Genomic DNA, 13,503 nt, shown 5'->3' on the forward strand with positions numbered 1-13,503 from the left:
AGGGGGAGAAGGGAAGAGGAGAGGTATGTACTTACCCCGTTTCTGAAGCCATCCCTCTCTAACGATGGTGACATCGCTCATGGTTCCTTCACGCCGAGCCTGATGCCGCTACACGCCTGCTCCACAGAGAGAGAGAGAGGGAGGAGGGGAGGAGAGGAGGAGAGGAGAAAGAGAGGGAGAGGAAGGGGGGGGTCGGCTCTCCCAGCCTCCGCGTCGCTCTCCCTCCCTTCCTTCCCCGTTCTCCCTCTCACTCGCTCGCTCACGCAGTCTCTCTCTCTCAGACGCACACACGCGCAGTGTGTGTGTGCGCGCGTGTCGCTTTGCTTCCTGTCGTGGCTTATCTCCCTCCCTCCCTTCTTCTCCTCCTCCTCCTCTCTCGTTCTCTCTCCAGACCTTCCTCCTCACCGGCAGTGACTCAGCCTGGAAGGAAGTGAAAGGAGAAAAAAGAAGGCATGGATTTATTTTTCTCCTCCTCCGTTGCTCCCTCTCTCCCTGCTCTCTTCCCTCTCTCCCCTATTCCCTTCCAAAGCCCTTTTATACAATCTGACAAGACAAACAACTAAGTTATTGTGAGGACAAATACCCCCCCACACACACCAGCACTCTCCCACCCAACCAACCAGTTCCTTTCTCTCTCCCTCACTCTCTCACTCTAAAACAGGATGAATTAATGCAGAACTCTTGACAAAGCAACAATTGACCTTGATTGCTAAAGAAGTGTCTCTAACCTCTTACATCTCATTTCATTCATAGATTTTGCCTTTTTAGGGAGGTTTAGAAAGGCACGTTCTGCTTTGTGCATGTCCCTATCTTTCCATGCTTACTGTATTTTTGTCTATATATTTCTATGTCAAATTTTCTACTCATCACGTGTATGTACACATGTATGCGTGTGTGTGTGCATACAATCAAGTGTATGTGTGTAGTCCAAATTGTCTGTCTGCATGTGGGAGGTGGAAGAGCATCTCAGGACTGTGGAGTAGGGCTGGGCTATAAATAGCAACAGCAGCAGTTAGGGATGCTCTCACTCTCTCTCTCTTTTTCTCTGCTGCTGTGCCATTCTCTACCTCTCTTTCTCTCTGCCCAAATCTCTGCACCTCTCTGTCGTCTCACTACCTCTCTGTACTCCCCTTCCCCACTCTGTGCCGTGTTCACCTCAAATGCACCCTACTACACTGTATTGCACAACGCACAACAACACTACGCTGCCGTTTGAATGGATACCAGTGCCATGACTACTCTGCTAGCAGCAATAGCAAGCTAGCTAGAATCAGTATTCACATCAGCTACTGTCTGCACTGCTGCTGACACTTGGAAGAACCACAGCGTCATAAGAAGGCTGGAACAGACCCACAGACGTATACACACACAAACACAAACACACACACACACACACACACACACACACACACACACACACACACACACACACACACACAGCATAGTAGGTGACGCAGAGCTTTTCAGTGTTTCACTAACACAGCAACATTGCCAAAAAACTGATACACACATGCAGACTTACAAATATAACATACCTGAATTCTCAGTTACACAGGAAATGCTGCACTCTCACTCAGTTACACTTCAATATTGTCTGTGAAATTCTGGTAATTTCAAAAACTGAAATCCAGCAGAGTCTTTTTGCTTTCTCCTATTTGTCTCTCCCATACACTTAATGACAGAGGTCCCCAGGCAAAACAATGGGATCACTGCATCCTCAGTTGCCGGAGTCCTCAATAGAAGTCAGGGTACAATAAATTCTCCATACATACAACCATGTGCTCACCATGAGATCACTTGCTACACACACTCAAGCCAACACCCAGTAAAATACACACTACTACTCTTACCTACAAAGTCTAAGGGTGACAGCTGACCAAAACAGAGTGAAACAGAGAAAAATACTCCATTATCTTCATCATCTTTATTTTCATTACCTTCTGTTTCCACAGAAGTATTCATAATACAGAAGTGGATTCTGTATATTGTTCAGTTGTACCTGGGGGTATAATGTTTGTTCAAATTACATCAAAACTTTAGTTATGACATCTGACCATGTAGAGAGTATTTTTAAAGTCACAATTTTGGACTGGGATTTAATGTTACAGAGTAATTCAATGAAGCTGCATTTAGCTTAATCTGTACTGGTACTGATCTGCACTGATCTGTACTGTACTCAAAGTGCTAGGGACAAGTCATGGCACCAAATAATGGCCAAATGTATCAGCTAGAGGGAAGGGAATATAGACTCCCAGAGCAGCAGACTGTCCAGACACTGGCAACCCCTTCTTTGTCGCTGGGCAGCTGTTGCTATGGAGATATCCATTGCCATGGTGAACCAACCATGCCAGGGAAAGCACCCATCAGGTTACATTAATTTCATGATCTTTCATTTCAGAAAGATGTGTGATGAAAACAGCCAAGGAATGAAATGAGGGAGAGAGAAGGAAGAGTAAACAACACAGGGAGAGGAAAAAAACAGAGTAGAGAGCAAGAGGGTGCATGGACCAGACAGTCAGGTACACCACTATTAATCAGTATGGATGCATCAGGTGACACTGCAAGGCATTATGGGATGGCAACTGGGAAACTGACAACAAGCAGGGAACAGCTATGCCCAGGCCTCTTACTTTACTTTGCTAAATGTGAGACTGCCCCAGTGCTCCAATGGAACAGTCCAAATTTCCAGGCATCCACTATTATGTTATGCTACTTGGCATGTGCTGCTTGTAGTAAAGAAGAGCACAGCAAAGAGCAATGAGTTAGAGTAGTATGCATCCACCTCGAGAGGCCCCTTGCAAGGTTGGCAAATATTTTTTTTTTCTTTGAAGGAAAACTCATTCTCTACCATCGCAGCACACCATAAATAGAGGATACCATACAATTCTGTGTAAATGTACAAATAGCAAAAACTAAGAAAGAGGGACCACTGACAAATACCAATTGATATGTGGACACCTGTTATGAGAAGGCTCTGTCTGAAGCCTGTGTTGAGCATAAACTGAGCTCAGTAGTGAAACATCCTCCTCTTAGAACAGCACAACTTGCCTCATACACCCAAATCGATGGCTTCAAGCAAACTTACATCGGACAGCAGTGAGACTACAACTCACTGTTCATCTAACAGAAGTGTAAAAGGGAGACTGTTGTGTTCCATTTATGAGTTAGTAGTTCAAGTCTTTTTTTTGTTTTTGTTTTTGTTTGTTTTGTTTTGTTTTTTGACATACAGCAGTGAAAAATGTTATTTTCATCTAACGAAAAACACTGCTTTTGTAAATAGTTAGGGCATGATGTGTCCAGGCTTTGCTGAGTTCGGCACTAGCAGCAATAGCAGCATCAGCATTAGCAGTGGGGGCATCATTATAAGCACGGTGTCAACATCTATATCATCATCAACACTGTTTAAGATACTGCGTGCCATGACTATGAAACTACCTTGATTTTAAAAGGTGTCCACTTCGGATACCATGCCTAGACTACTTGGCTGTCTCAATGCACTATAACTCTTAAACCAACACAGTACAATAATATTATGTGTAAGATATGACAGATGGCCCGGTCTATCTATCTCTTTAGGCCAAACGTGATCTAAGCCATCTAATGCGGGCTGTCATACTGCAACATTGTTGCTGAGTAGCAAAGATACATTTGCCAGCACTGCATCATCTTACGTCACAGCGCTCACTGTCAAACTGACGCATGTTGCATGCAGCATGGAAGGACATGGGCTGTGGACAAGGAGAAACACTAATAACTGATTAGCAGCTACTCTCTAGTCAAAGATCCCGCAACATAACGGGACCTGAGCATGATGAAAACACACAAACCCTGCTAGCATTTCGGCTCGGCTCGTACTCAACCAAAGCACAGCATCTCTAGGCGAGCAGGCACACAGCAACACTTCCAAGCGGGGCTGTCAACCACGGGACCGCCCACCTTTGCTGTCACAACAAAACATTACATACAACAGCGGCGTTTATGGCACGTTTACTTCTACAGTGTGTAGCTAGCATAATCTTTACCTGTAGCGGTAGGTAAGTGCGGAGGGATTCCCGTCCGTGCACCTGCTGTTTATAAACCTCTCGCCCACCCCCCCTTCCGAGTAGGACGGCTAACGGCGGGCAAAAGCCAAAGCTACACCGTCCAACACTGGCCGACCGTCGCTTCTAACACTTAAAATAACGGCGGATGGGAGTAAAGAGTAAACATTTACATTTAACGGGTGTCGACCCAGAGGAAACGACGAGACCTAGCTACCGATGCGGTCGGTTGTTTTGACTTTCAGGAAAACTCGTGACGTCACTCGCAGTAACGGCGTCCCCTCTCCCTCTCTCTCTCTCTCTCTCTCCCCCTCTCTCTCTCTTTCTCTCTCTCTCTCTCTCTCTTTGACTAGCTCACCCCTCCGTCTCGCCGCGTCCTCTCCGTTTACGGTTTGTACACAGCAGCGTCTTTTCCTCCTCCACTGCCGCTCTCATCGTCCCATTCCATCATCCCGTGTCTCTCCCGGCTCAGCCAACCCTCGCGAGAGTCAGGTGTGCATGGATATTAGTGGGAGCACGCAGGAGAGTACAGGAGGCCCTCGCGCTGGTCATTCGTTGACAGGACATCACCAGCGTTACATTTATTATTCTTATATACTCATTTCCATGACTTATGTGAACCCACATCATGCAGCAAAGGCATGTTGATATTCAGAGAATATATAGTGTCATCGTTGATTGATACATTGATTGATAATAATCGTCCCAGCAAATAAAGTTCGCTACATGTAAATACTTATAACAGTTATGTGTTGACTTATGTTGTTCATTGTGCAATATGTGGAGGAATCTCTTATCCACAGATGCAGAAGATGTTAGATATGGGTTCAGTGAGTGGTACATGATGCACAATAAATACCTAATATGAAAGGCCTAGTAACGATGATAATGACAATAAATACCTAATATGATTGTTTACCTTTAAATGTCAAGGGCAGGTTTTTTCTTCTGCATTGCACTGCTGTTGTTGAGCTATTGTTTCACCACACGGAGAATACAATTTAATGCAATAAAAATGTGTCACATTTGTTAATTGTTATACACCAATCTCTCATGCTAAGAGCACATAATGACACCCTGACAATGGACGTCTGCTTTACAGTACATTTATTTGCATTCAAATCTTGTTTTCACAGATTACGAAGGATTTCATTTTTTGTTCTGGAAGCCTTAAGGATGAAGACTGGTGCACTCATAGATGGATTATATCATCCTTCATAAACTATACCCTCTATACAAGTCTCTCTATAAAAGTCTCAGGTTTCATTCCTTGTATTATAGAGGACAAATTGGGGGAAAAGTGAATGAGTGGATGTAAGATTTTTCCATCCATAGTAGGGGGAAAAACATTTGATGGAGGAAGTGGAAGACATGCTTTTGTTGTCTAATCTAGTAGTATTTCACTCAGGGCATTTGTGGTCATGGCTTACATCACACTATTAACACAGCTTTTGAAACTGGGGCAAAAAGCAGCCAGTGATTTTTGCTGAAAAGGAGGGACAACAGGTCGGGTCCAAAGGAAATTGTTCTTCTAAGGCAAGTGCTTGAATTTATTATAATGTCTTAGTTTAGTTGCAGAGCTGAGTGAACACACCCCACCCTCAATTTCTTATATGGTTGTTTGTAGTAAGTGCATCGTTTGCTGCAACAGTGTAGTTTCTGGACGATTAAGAGGACCGTCAGTCAGCTATCCCTGTAATCTATTGGTATGATGCAGTTTCTGAACTGCTGTTTCAAGCCAGAAGGATCAGACAGCTATTTAGCATATGACTGTCATAATATCTCAATGGCTGAGCAGGCTAGTCCAAGTTCAGTGGACATTTTAGCCTCAGATTATTGGTACTGTGTAGTTTTTGAACTGCTGAGGGGGCCGTTTCAAGCCAGCAGGGTCAGCTGTCCTATTAGCTTAATGTTGTTGAGGTTGATGCAGGGATGGGCTGGCCATCTGGAGTACTGGACGGTTTTCCTGTGGACCGGTCGACCTGTGGGCTGGCAGTGAGTCCAGCAACACCAATATGAAAGGATAAAAGGCCCATGCTGTTTGGTGGTCCTGCTGTAGATTGGCTGGCCAGCTTTGTGGAAGTGGGGAGTCATAAGTTCATCACAGCTCATGAGAGCATCTTTCTCCCCCTGCTGTACTATACTTTGGTGCACTGTACCTTTCATACGCTGAGCTGGCAACAAAAGTCTGTTGCATATAAATTGCACCTGAGTCAACCTAATAAATGAACATGGAAAAACAGCACAAAAAAAATGTCAAAGTGCAGCTGAAAAATTAGGTGAGGCAGAGGCAGATGTGACCAAAACCAGAAATAGAAAAATGTATTTGGCCACACTGGAAGTGACACTGTGTATCAGTTCTGTTAGCATCTATGTGCAGAAGTGTGATGATTGGATGGTATTTTAGCTTTTGTGGTGCTTTTAGGTGCTGTTGGAAATATCAGCAATGAGTTGGGCACACATGAATGATATATATTGAGCTACCAGGCTCACTTTCATCAAAGCTTATTATGTCATAACAAGTGTACAGTTATATTTGAAGCCATGATCATATATCCAATAACATATATTATTACATTAGTGAGCCAGAGTATATTATACATCAGTGTTTCAGCTGGGCCTGCTTGGTCTTGTTGACATTCTTGTGATAAATTTATTACTTTAACTCAGTCATTTGTACACCAAAGACAAGTGTACATACAGTAAGTCACTGTACATTTGGCAGTTTTTTGTATAGACAAAATGTCAGTGTTTTAAAGAGATCATTAAACTTACTAGTGCACACATAATAATTTTAGGCTAATAACCAGCTATTGATTGATATGCAAACCACCTCGGTAATGGCCATAAGGAAAATGAAAAATTCAGACTAAGCCACTGTATCAATGTAGTTCATGTTCATGTTGAACCACAACAAAAACAGGATCACGTGGAGCCATAAATACCCAAATAATGTTTGTGCAGCATCGTAGAGTAAATACAGTGTGACCAGGGTTATGATGTGGATTGGGATTATTTCTTAGGGTCGAATTGAATATAATTTTTTATCTTTTTCTCTCTTCCTATGCCCTTTTTTAAAAAAAATTTATCATGTCTTATAACTTACCTTAAGATCAACATTATGGTAATCAGTAGCCTGTTTAATCCAGAGCTATAGCTTGGTTTAACTCAGCTCACAGTCACACTGTATGTGCTGCTCAGCAAGTTTGCCAATGTGCAAATGCTGTAAATAAGTGATGGAATCAAATGTTAGTATCTCAGATGGCAGGTGATCCTTACCTATTTCTCCACAAATTACAAATTTTATCAGTTTGCCAGGTGTTAACTTAAGATATGGACTGATATGGATTATTCATCGTTTTATCCATGAATTTTCTGTGAGCAGATGTTAAAATCAAACGTGTATTACTCATTTTGTTGTGATGTGGCCATGAACATGATGTTTACTGTTGTACTTAAATGAACTGCGTCTCACACCCAGCGCGCCCCTCCCACCTCTCACTCTCTCTCTCAGCCCCAGATGGTGTGGAGCTGGGCAGCAGTAGCAGAGGGCATAGGTATGGGGCCACGGTTGATCTGGCTGGGCACAGAGTACAGACACAGGTGGGCCTGGCGTGTTACATCTATATGTATGTACTGCTCTGGCCTCTCTCAACACACACACACACGCACACACACAGGCACATGTACACACATTTCCATCAGCTGGCCTCTTGCTCACAGCTCTGGGTGTGTGTTGGGCTGGGGGAGGAGGGGTGGGGGCCAGAGACAGCTTGAAAAGGAAAAAGGCAGCACAGGGGAGTCCTGAACCCTTCTGTTGATGGAGCCGTGGCCAGACGTGCCCCCGTGACTGTCACACACACATCCACACAGACACACACACACACACACACACACACACAAGCAACTTAGAAGCAGCCGCTAACTTTGGCTCACTAATAAACTGTTTTTTTGCCATATAATCATACTAATACCTGCTATCTCACCTCTGCGAAATCTAACTAAATAAATGTTAGGATGTTAGAAAATGTGTAGGATTTCGATGATGTACTTAAGTATGGAGCGACTAGTATAACACCTGGTGGGATCTGTCCCTGCGTAAGGCAGACAAAGTTTGAATACCCTTGGTGAAGTTGGTAGTATGATAATGATAATCTAATATTTTGTTGTAGGACTAATTGGGAAAGGGCACGTCAGGATTGTTAGTATTGTTCACTAGGGATATGAAGCCACAAACGGATAATAGTAAAAACCTGTTTTTCAGATAGAATCAGTTTTTCCCACAAAGTGAAAAATGAACAAAAATAAATATAAATGGCTAAAAATCAAAAGGTTGGTTTTAGCCATTGAAAGCTGACTCGTGTTTACAAAAGGGAAACTGGAAAACACAGAGCTTTTTTCTTTCTTTCTTTTTCTTTTTTTTTATAATATCATCACCTTGAAAGTCACTTACCAAGAAGCATGATATTTATATGTACGAGAGTTATGAAAGATTTGCACCTTTTTCCCTTTTCTCTGTACATTTCTAATGACAGTTGAGAACTCGCCTTTATAATTGTTTTTCTTCCAGTTTTCTTCTTCGTTTCTGTTGTTATTTCATTTTCTGCATAGTTTGTACTACTGTGAAATTTAGCATTAGGATATTTGTTATGATATTTATGATAGGATATTTGTTGTGTTATTTCTTGAAAGAAAATCTATATATTTTCTTAAAAATTTAAAAATGTCACTACAGTAGAAACTTGTAAATCAGACATATCTAATGCAGCCATCTCCCTAAACTGCAAAATGCATGAGGGCTGCAGTACAGAGACATTATTGTGAAATCACTAAATCAATAATTCAATATTCAATAGTTATCTTCGATAATAGCAATCATTTTTTGGATGATTTCTTTGATGATACATGTCATTTCATGCAAAAAAAAAAAAAAGGAGAAAAAAAAAAGAAACTGCAATATGAGCCTGTACACAGCACTTGAGAGTGTGTTTATGCACATTCCAGTTTTGAAAGCAGCTGGCCATGACATGCTATTCTCCAAATGACCTTCATTCTAAAGTGACTTGGAGAGACACTGTTCTTATATACCCATAATGCAATAGTTCAGTCTCTGGGCACCCGAGAGGCATCATTACGAGCAGTCTTTGCAGTGGAAGAGTGAGTCTGTCCAGTCAGTCAGATCAGCTGTGCAACATGTTAAGGTGGGATCCTCTAGGTGCATTTTGCTCATTGGTGCGTGATCACACACACACACACACACACACACACATAGACACTCAGACATGCACCAAATGGTGTGTATTTGTGAATTTTAGGCATGTTGGGTCTGCCTGTGTGTGTGTCTGTGTGTGGCAGAGCATTATACAGCAGTGTGTCAGTGAGACATAGAGAGCTGTGTGACAGAGTAATGTGTGTGTGGGAATGTGAGTGTGTATGTGTGGCTGATAATCTGCCTTTCCCATCGGGATAGTGATGCAAAGGTGGCCCCTGGCCCGCTGTGCCACTCAGCTCTCACCAAGCTGGACCCCTGGCTCCCATGGGTGAGATGGTGTGGTGCCGAGTGAATCACACATGCTGACACACTCAAACACTCACACACATGCATACTCTCACACCTCTGACTTTATGCACTAACATCGGAGCACAGAAGGTCTGTCCAGGTTGACTGGCAACCCCCCTCCCACTCCCCACCCAAAGCATGTGCACTCACACACATCCACGACTATACTTTCACCTCTTGTTTATAATAACATCCCCCATGCCTCCTGTTTCTGCCCTCCTGCCACACACACACATACCCTAGTGCCTGCGACCCCCTTCACCTCCTGTCCCTTTGCAACAACCCCCCCCCCCCACACTCACACACACACATCCCAACTACATGCAACTCCAGCCCCAGCTCCCCAGCTCCCAAAGCCTAGGGAAGCAGCAGCCGTGCTGGCCGGCCCGGCACCCTGTACCCCTTCAGCCCATCCCTGGTCTCTTTGATGTGGCTCCAGGAGAGAGAGGTCAGCCTTGCCCCGGAGACCCGCATAGAGGTAGGGACAGCTGCGGTCAGACAGACCCCGTACAGGAAGTAGATACACACAAGAAGATACACACACACACACACACACACACACACACTCACTCACACACACACACGAGACAGGACAGAGCAGCTGCAGCCACGTAGTCGAAGGTGTGCTGTACAGCAGGACAGCTTGGGAGCCAGTATGGTCCAGTATGGCTGTGCTCTGCTCTCTTCTGTTCTGGGTCACCTATTTTGCACTCAGGTGTGAAATGTAGTCTGCAGAGTACCAGATGACATGATAATATATATATATATATATATATATATATATGCATTAAGTCCCCTCCAACCTATAAACTGAATTTCATGTTGGTTTTATTTTAGGTTTGATGTGTGTTGAATGTAAAGAGAGCAGATAAAGCTTTTGATTAATTTACAATACCGACATGTTATGTTGCTGTCACTGCCCCATGTAACACACACGCACACACAAACATATGGTGAAGCAAGGCATGTCACATATTTGTAATAATATAGCATCCCTTTAGCGGTTTCAGCCATCATGTGTTTGTGCTCCAACACTGTCCTGTCAGTAATACTGTGTTCCTGATATATCATTACAGCTGTAAAAACAAGCTTCTTACTTGTAATAGATCTCTTGACAGTCTATAGCTTCTTGACACTTTTATACACATTTATTCAGTTCATTCATCATACCCCACGCTAGCATTAGCAATGCCATTTGCAACTGGCCTGTAAATCTGTTTTGTTAGCTGTGACAGCGCTGCAACAATTTCAATGAATAACAAAGACAAGTTGTGAAGTCAGACTTTTGATCTCCTCTACACGGTCTAAATGCAGCCTAAGTGTGCCTAATGTCATTTAAAATTGTCACCATTTTGTATCTCCCAAATGCTGGTCTGCTTTTTAACATCTAAGTTATACTAATTTACCATGCATTTCTCATTAAATATGTGACGATAGCTTAAAACATACAGACCATCCCCTATTCAGTTATTGTAGTGTTTTGACTCCTACTGCACACATGCATTCACATAAAGCACATGCATTCACATAAAGTAAATTCTACAGACATGTCACACATATCACCTCAGCACCCCTGGAGTGCCGTGTGTGTGTGTGTGTGTGTGCATTTGTGCCTGAGCTTGTTTATGTGCTTGTATCTATGCATATGCTCACATATTCACATATGCAGTGTACATGTGTGTGTGCACCTGTGCGTATGTGGATACCTTCTGCCCATGTGCAGACAGGTTGCACTCGCCCCCAAAACACCCTGCCCTCCTACCCTCCTACCCTCCATCTCTCTCTCTCTCTCTCTCTCTCTCTCTCTCTCTTTCTCTCTCTCTCACACACACACACACACACACACACACACACACACACACACACACACACACACACACACACCCACACCCACGTCCATGCCCAGCCCCCCTCACACACATGCCTCCACCCCCAGGTTGGAGCAGTCTGGTTTCTCAGGTTGCTCTGCAATGTGCAGCTGCTCAGCTCTACAATAGAGGGCTTGGAGCCAGAGGTGTGTAAGTAGATTTTCATTAACTTTACAGGAAAGGCAAAAACATTACTAAGATAACCCTGACTCTTCTTCATTTTGGTGTGATAGAATTGTATTATTCAAGTGTGATGTATGCTTAATTCACTAACACATCTGGTATTAATAACTGAGAATCATTATATACTATGTGTCTGTCATATTCATTGTACCCAGTACATGTGGATATGCTTGGGAAAGTTTATGTCTGTCTCACACAAAGCCAACACAATCCAAAGACACAGCATGTTTGACCATCGTATATTTGCGTATGTTTATCATTAAAATTGTCTTATTCCATATTCATGCATATTGCATATTCCATTCCATACTCATCCTATATTTGTTTGTTTTCTGAGAGTTTCTAGACCAAAGAAACAAAACAACTGTAGTCTGTCCTTTTTATATTTTGCTTGGTCTTTAGCTATGGTAAAACTGCTGAGTCAAGCTTCTGAAACATGATTAAGGGACTGATGTCCAGGCAATTTGTGGGAGTGAGATGGTGCTGAAAGGCTCTTGACCCATTATATTTGCCACCTTTTCTCCTTTGGCCTAACATGGATTTTGTTTTCTGTTCACCAACAGCTTCAGTCACTCAGAATGTAACCATTTTCTATGTTTCACTGAATCAGCCTGCACTGTGCGACTTTTGGCATTCCATATTGCAAAGTTATTAAAGCCTAAAACAAGACTACTTTGACTGTTGTCTCATTTATTTAAGAATTTCCTCAACAGGTGACACCCCTGGTAATAAGCGGTCATTTCTTTGGTCTTATACACTGCATTTCCCAGCGCCAGTGCTTTGTCACTGGACTGACATCTTGCAGACCATCAAACAATCAAACATGGGCTGTTTTACTGACAATAGTGAAATATCAGTTAAAAAAAAATCAGAATAGCAGGATTTTAGCCTAAGACTGTGTACACGTAGCTGGATAAATTTGTGAATACATGGTATGGGAAGGAAGGTGATATTAACACGGCATTAAAAAAAAAATCTTTAACTGTAGTAATGTGATGTTGTAATACCAATATTTACTAGACATTAGCAATAAATTTATGGTACTACTTTTAACCTGTAACAAGGCAAATCAGATGCCATTGTTCAAATTAGCTGTTAAACGTATACTCATTTAACTCTTTGGCTAACCAAAAATGACCTTTGCCTTTCAGAAGTAGGCTAACTTGGAGCTCATTGTAGACTGTATCCCAGTATAATCATGAAGGCACAACAGAAAAACCTATCAGACCAAAAGAAAAACAGTCACATCTGCCTGTTGTAGTCCCTTCTGTTGGTGTGCTCTTCACCTTTGGATGGCAACACAAATTCACTGTAGTTTTGTTTGGGAGATGGTCACTTTTATTTTTAGTACCACTGGCTTCCTCTGAGCTATTATCTGTTTCTGCTCCTTGGATTTTCTGTTGAGTCACTGCAGCTACAAGACTATCTGCCATTGCTCATGCCAACTATTCATTTCCTCTTCTGTTTATTCCAAACAAACCACTGTTGTTGCTTTTGTAAATGTAAAGCACATCCTTCCTCTGTAGAGAGAGATATATATAAATGTAGTTACTAGTTTAAAAGGCCACTTTTCTGTTATGCTTTTTTATCTTCTTTCTGGTTCAAGTTCAAGTTCACATTTATCTAAAGCCAAATATCACTGTTTACAGTCTCAAAGGGCTTTACATGCCCACATGTTCACAACAAACAGGACAACACCCCCTGACTTAATCCTCTGTTTGGGTCAGTTTGTTCTGTTCCATTATGTTTTGTTGTGCTATGCCATCATGTCATATTACATTACGTAATATATTACGTATATTATGTACATTACAAAAGCCAGTTTACATTGTCAAGATCCAAGATGATATGA

At 42.5% G+C, this 13,503-nt stretch overlaps 1 protein-coding gene across 2 annotated transcripts in view; it reads right to left on the reverse strand.

Annotated features, from left to right (window-relative positions):
* Positions 1 to 4,501, reverse strand: part of akt3a (v-akt murine thymoma viral oncogene homolog 3a) — a 58,734-nt gene extending 54,233 nt beyond the window's left edge. Inside the window, exons 1-2 of one of the 2 annotated variants that reach the window (XM_030070397.1) lie at positions 4,399 to 4,501; positions 36 to 420 (exon numbers count right to left, since the gene is read on the reverse strand). In XM_030070397.1, coding sequence (XP_029926257.1) covers positions 36 to 81 — 46 coding nt within the window. In that variant the 5' untranslated portion in view covers positions 82 to 420; positions 4,399 to 4,501. Of the gene's footprint in view, positions 1 to 35; positions 421 to 4,022 lie in introns of both variants that reach the window. The other variant, XM_030070398.1, reaches the window with a different exon arrangement.
* Positions 4,502 to 13,503: the final 9,002 nt, after the last annotated feature.

The sequence above is a fragment of the Myripristis murdjan genome, chromosome 15 (genome assembly GCF_902150065.1).
Source record: "Myripristis murdjan chromosome 15, fMyrMur1.1, whole genome shotgun sequence".
Taxonomy (NCBI): domain Eukaryota; kingdom Metazoa; phylum Chordata; class Actinopteri; order Holocentriformes; family Holocentridae; genus Myripristis; species Myripristis murdjan.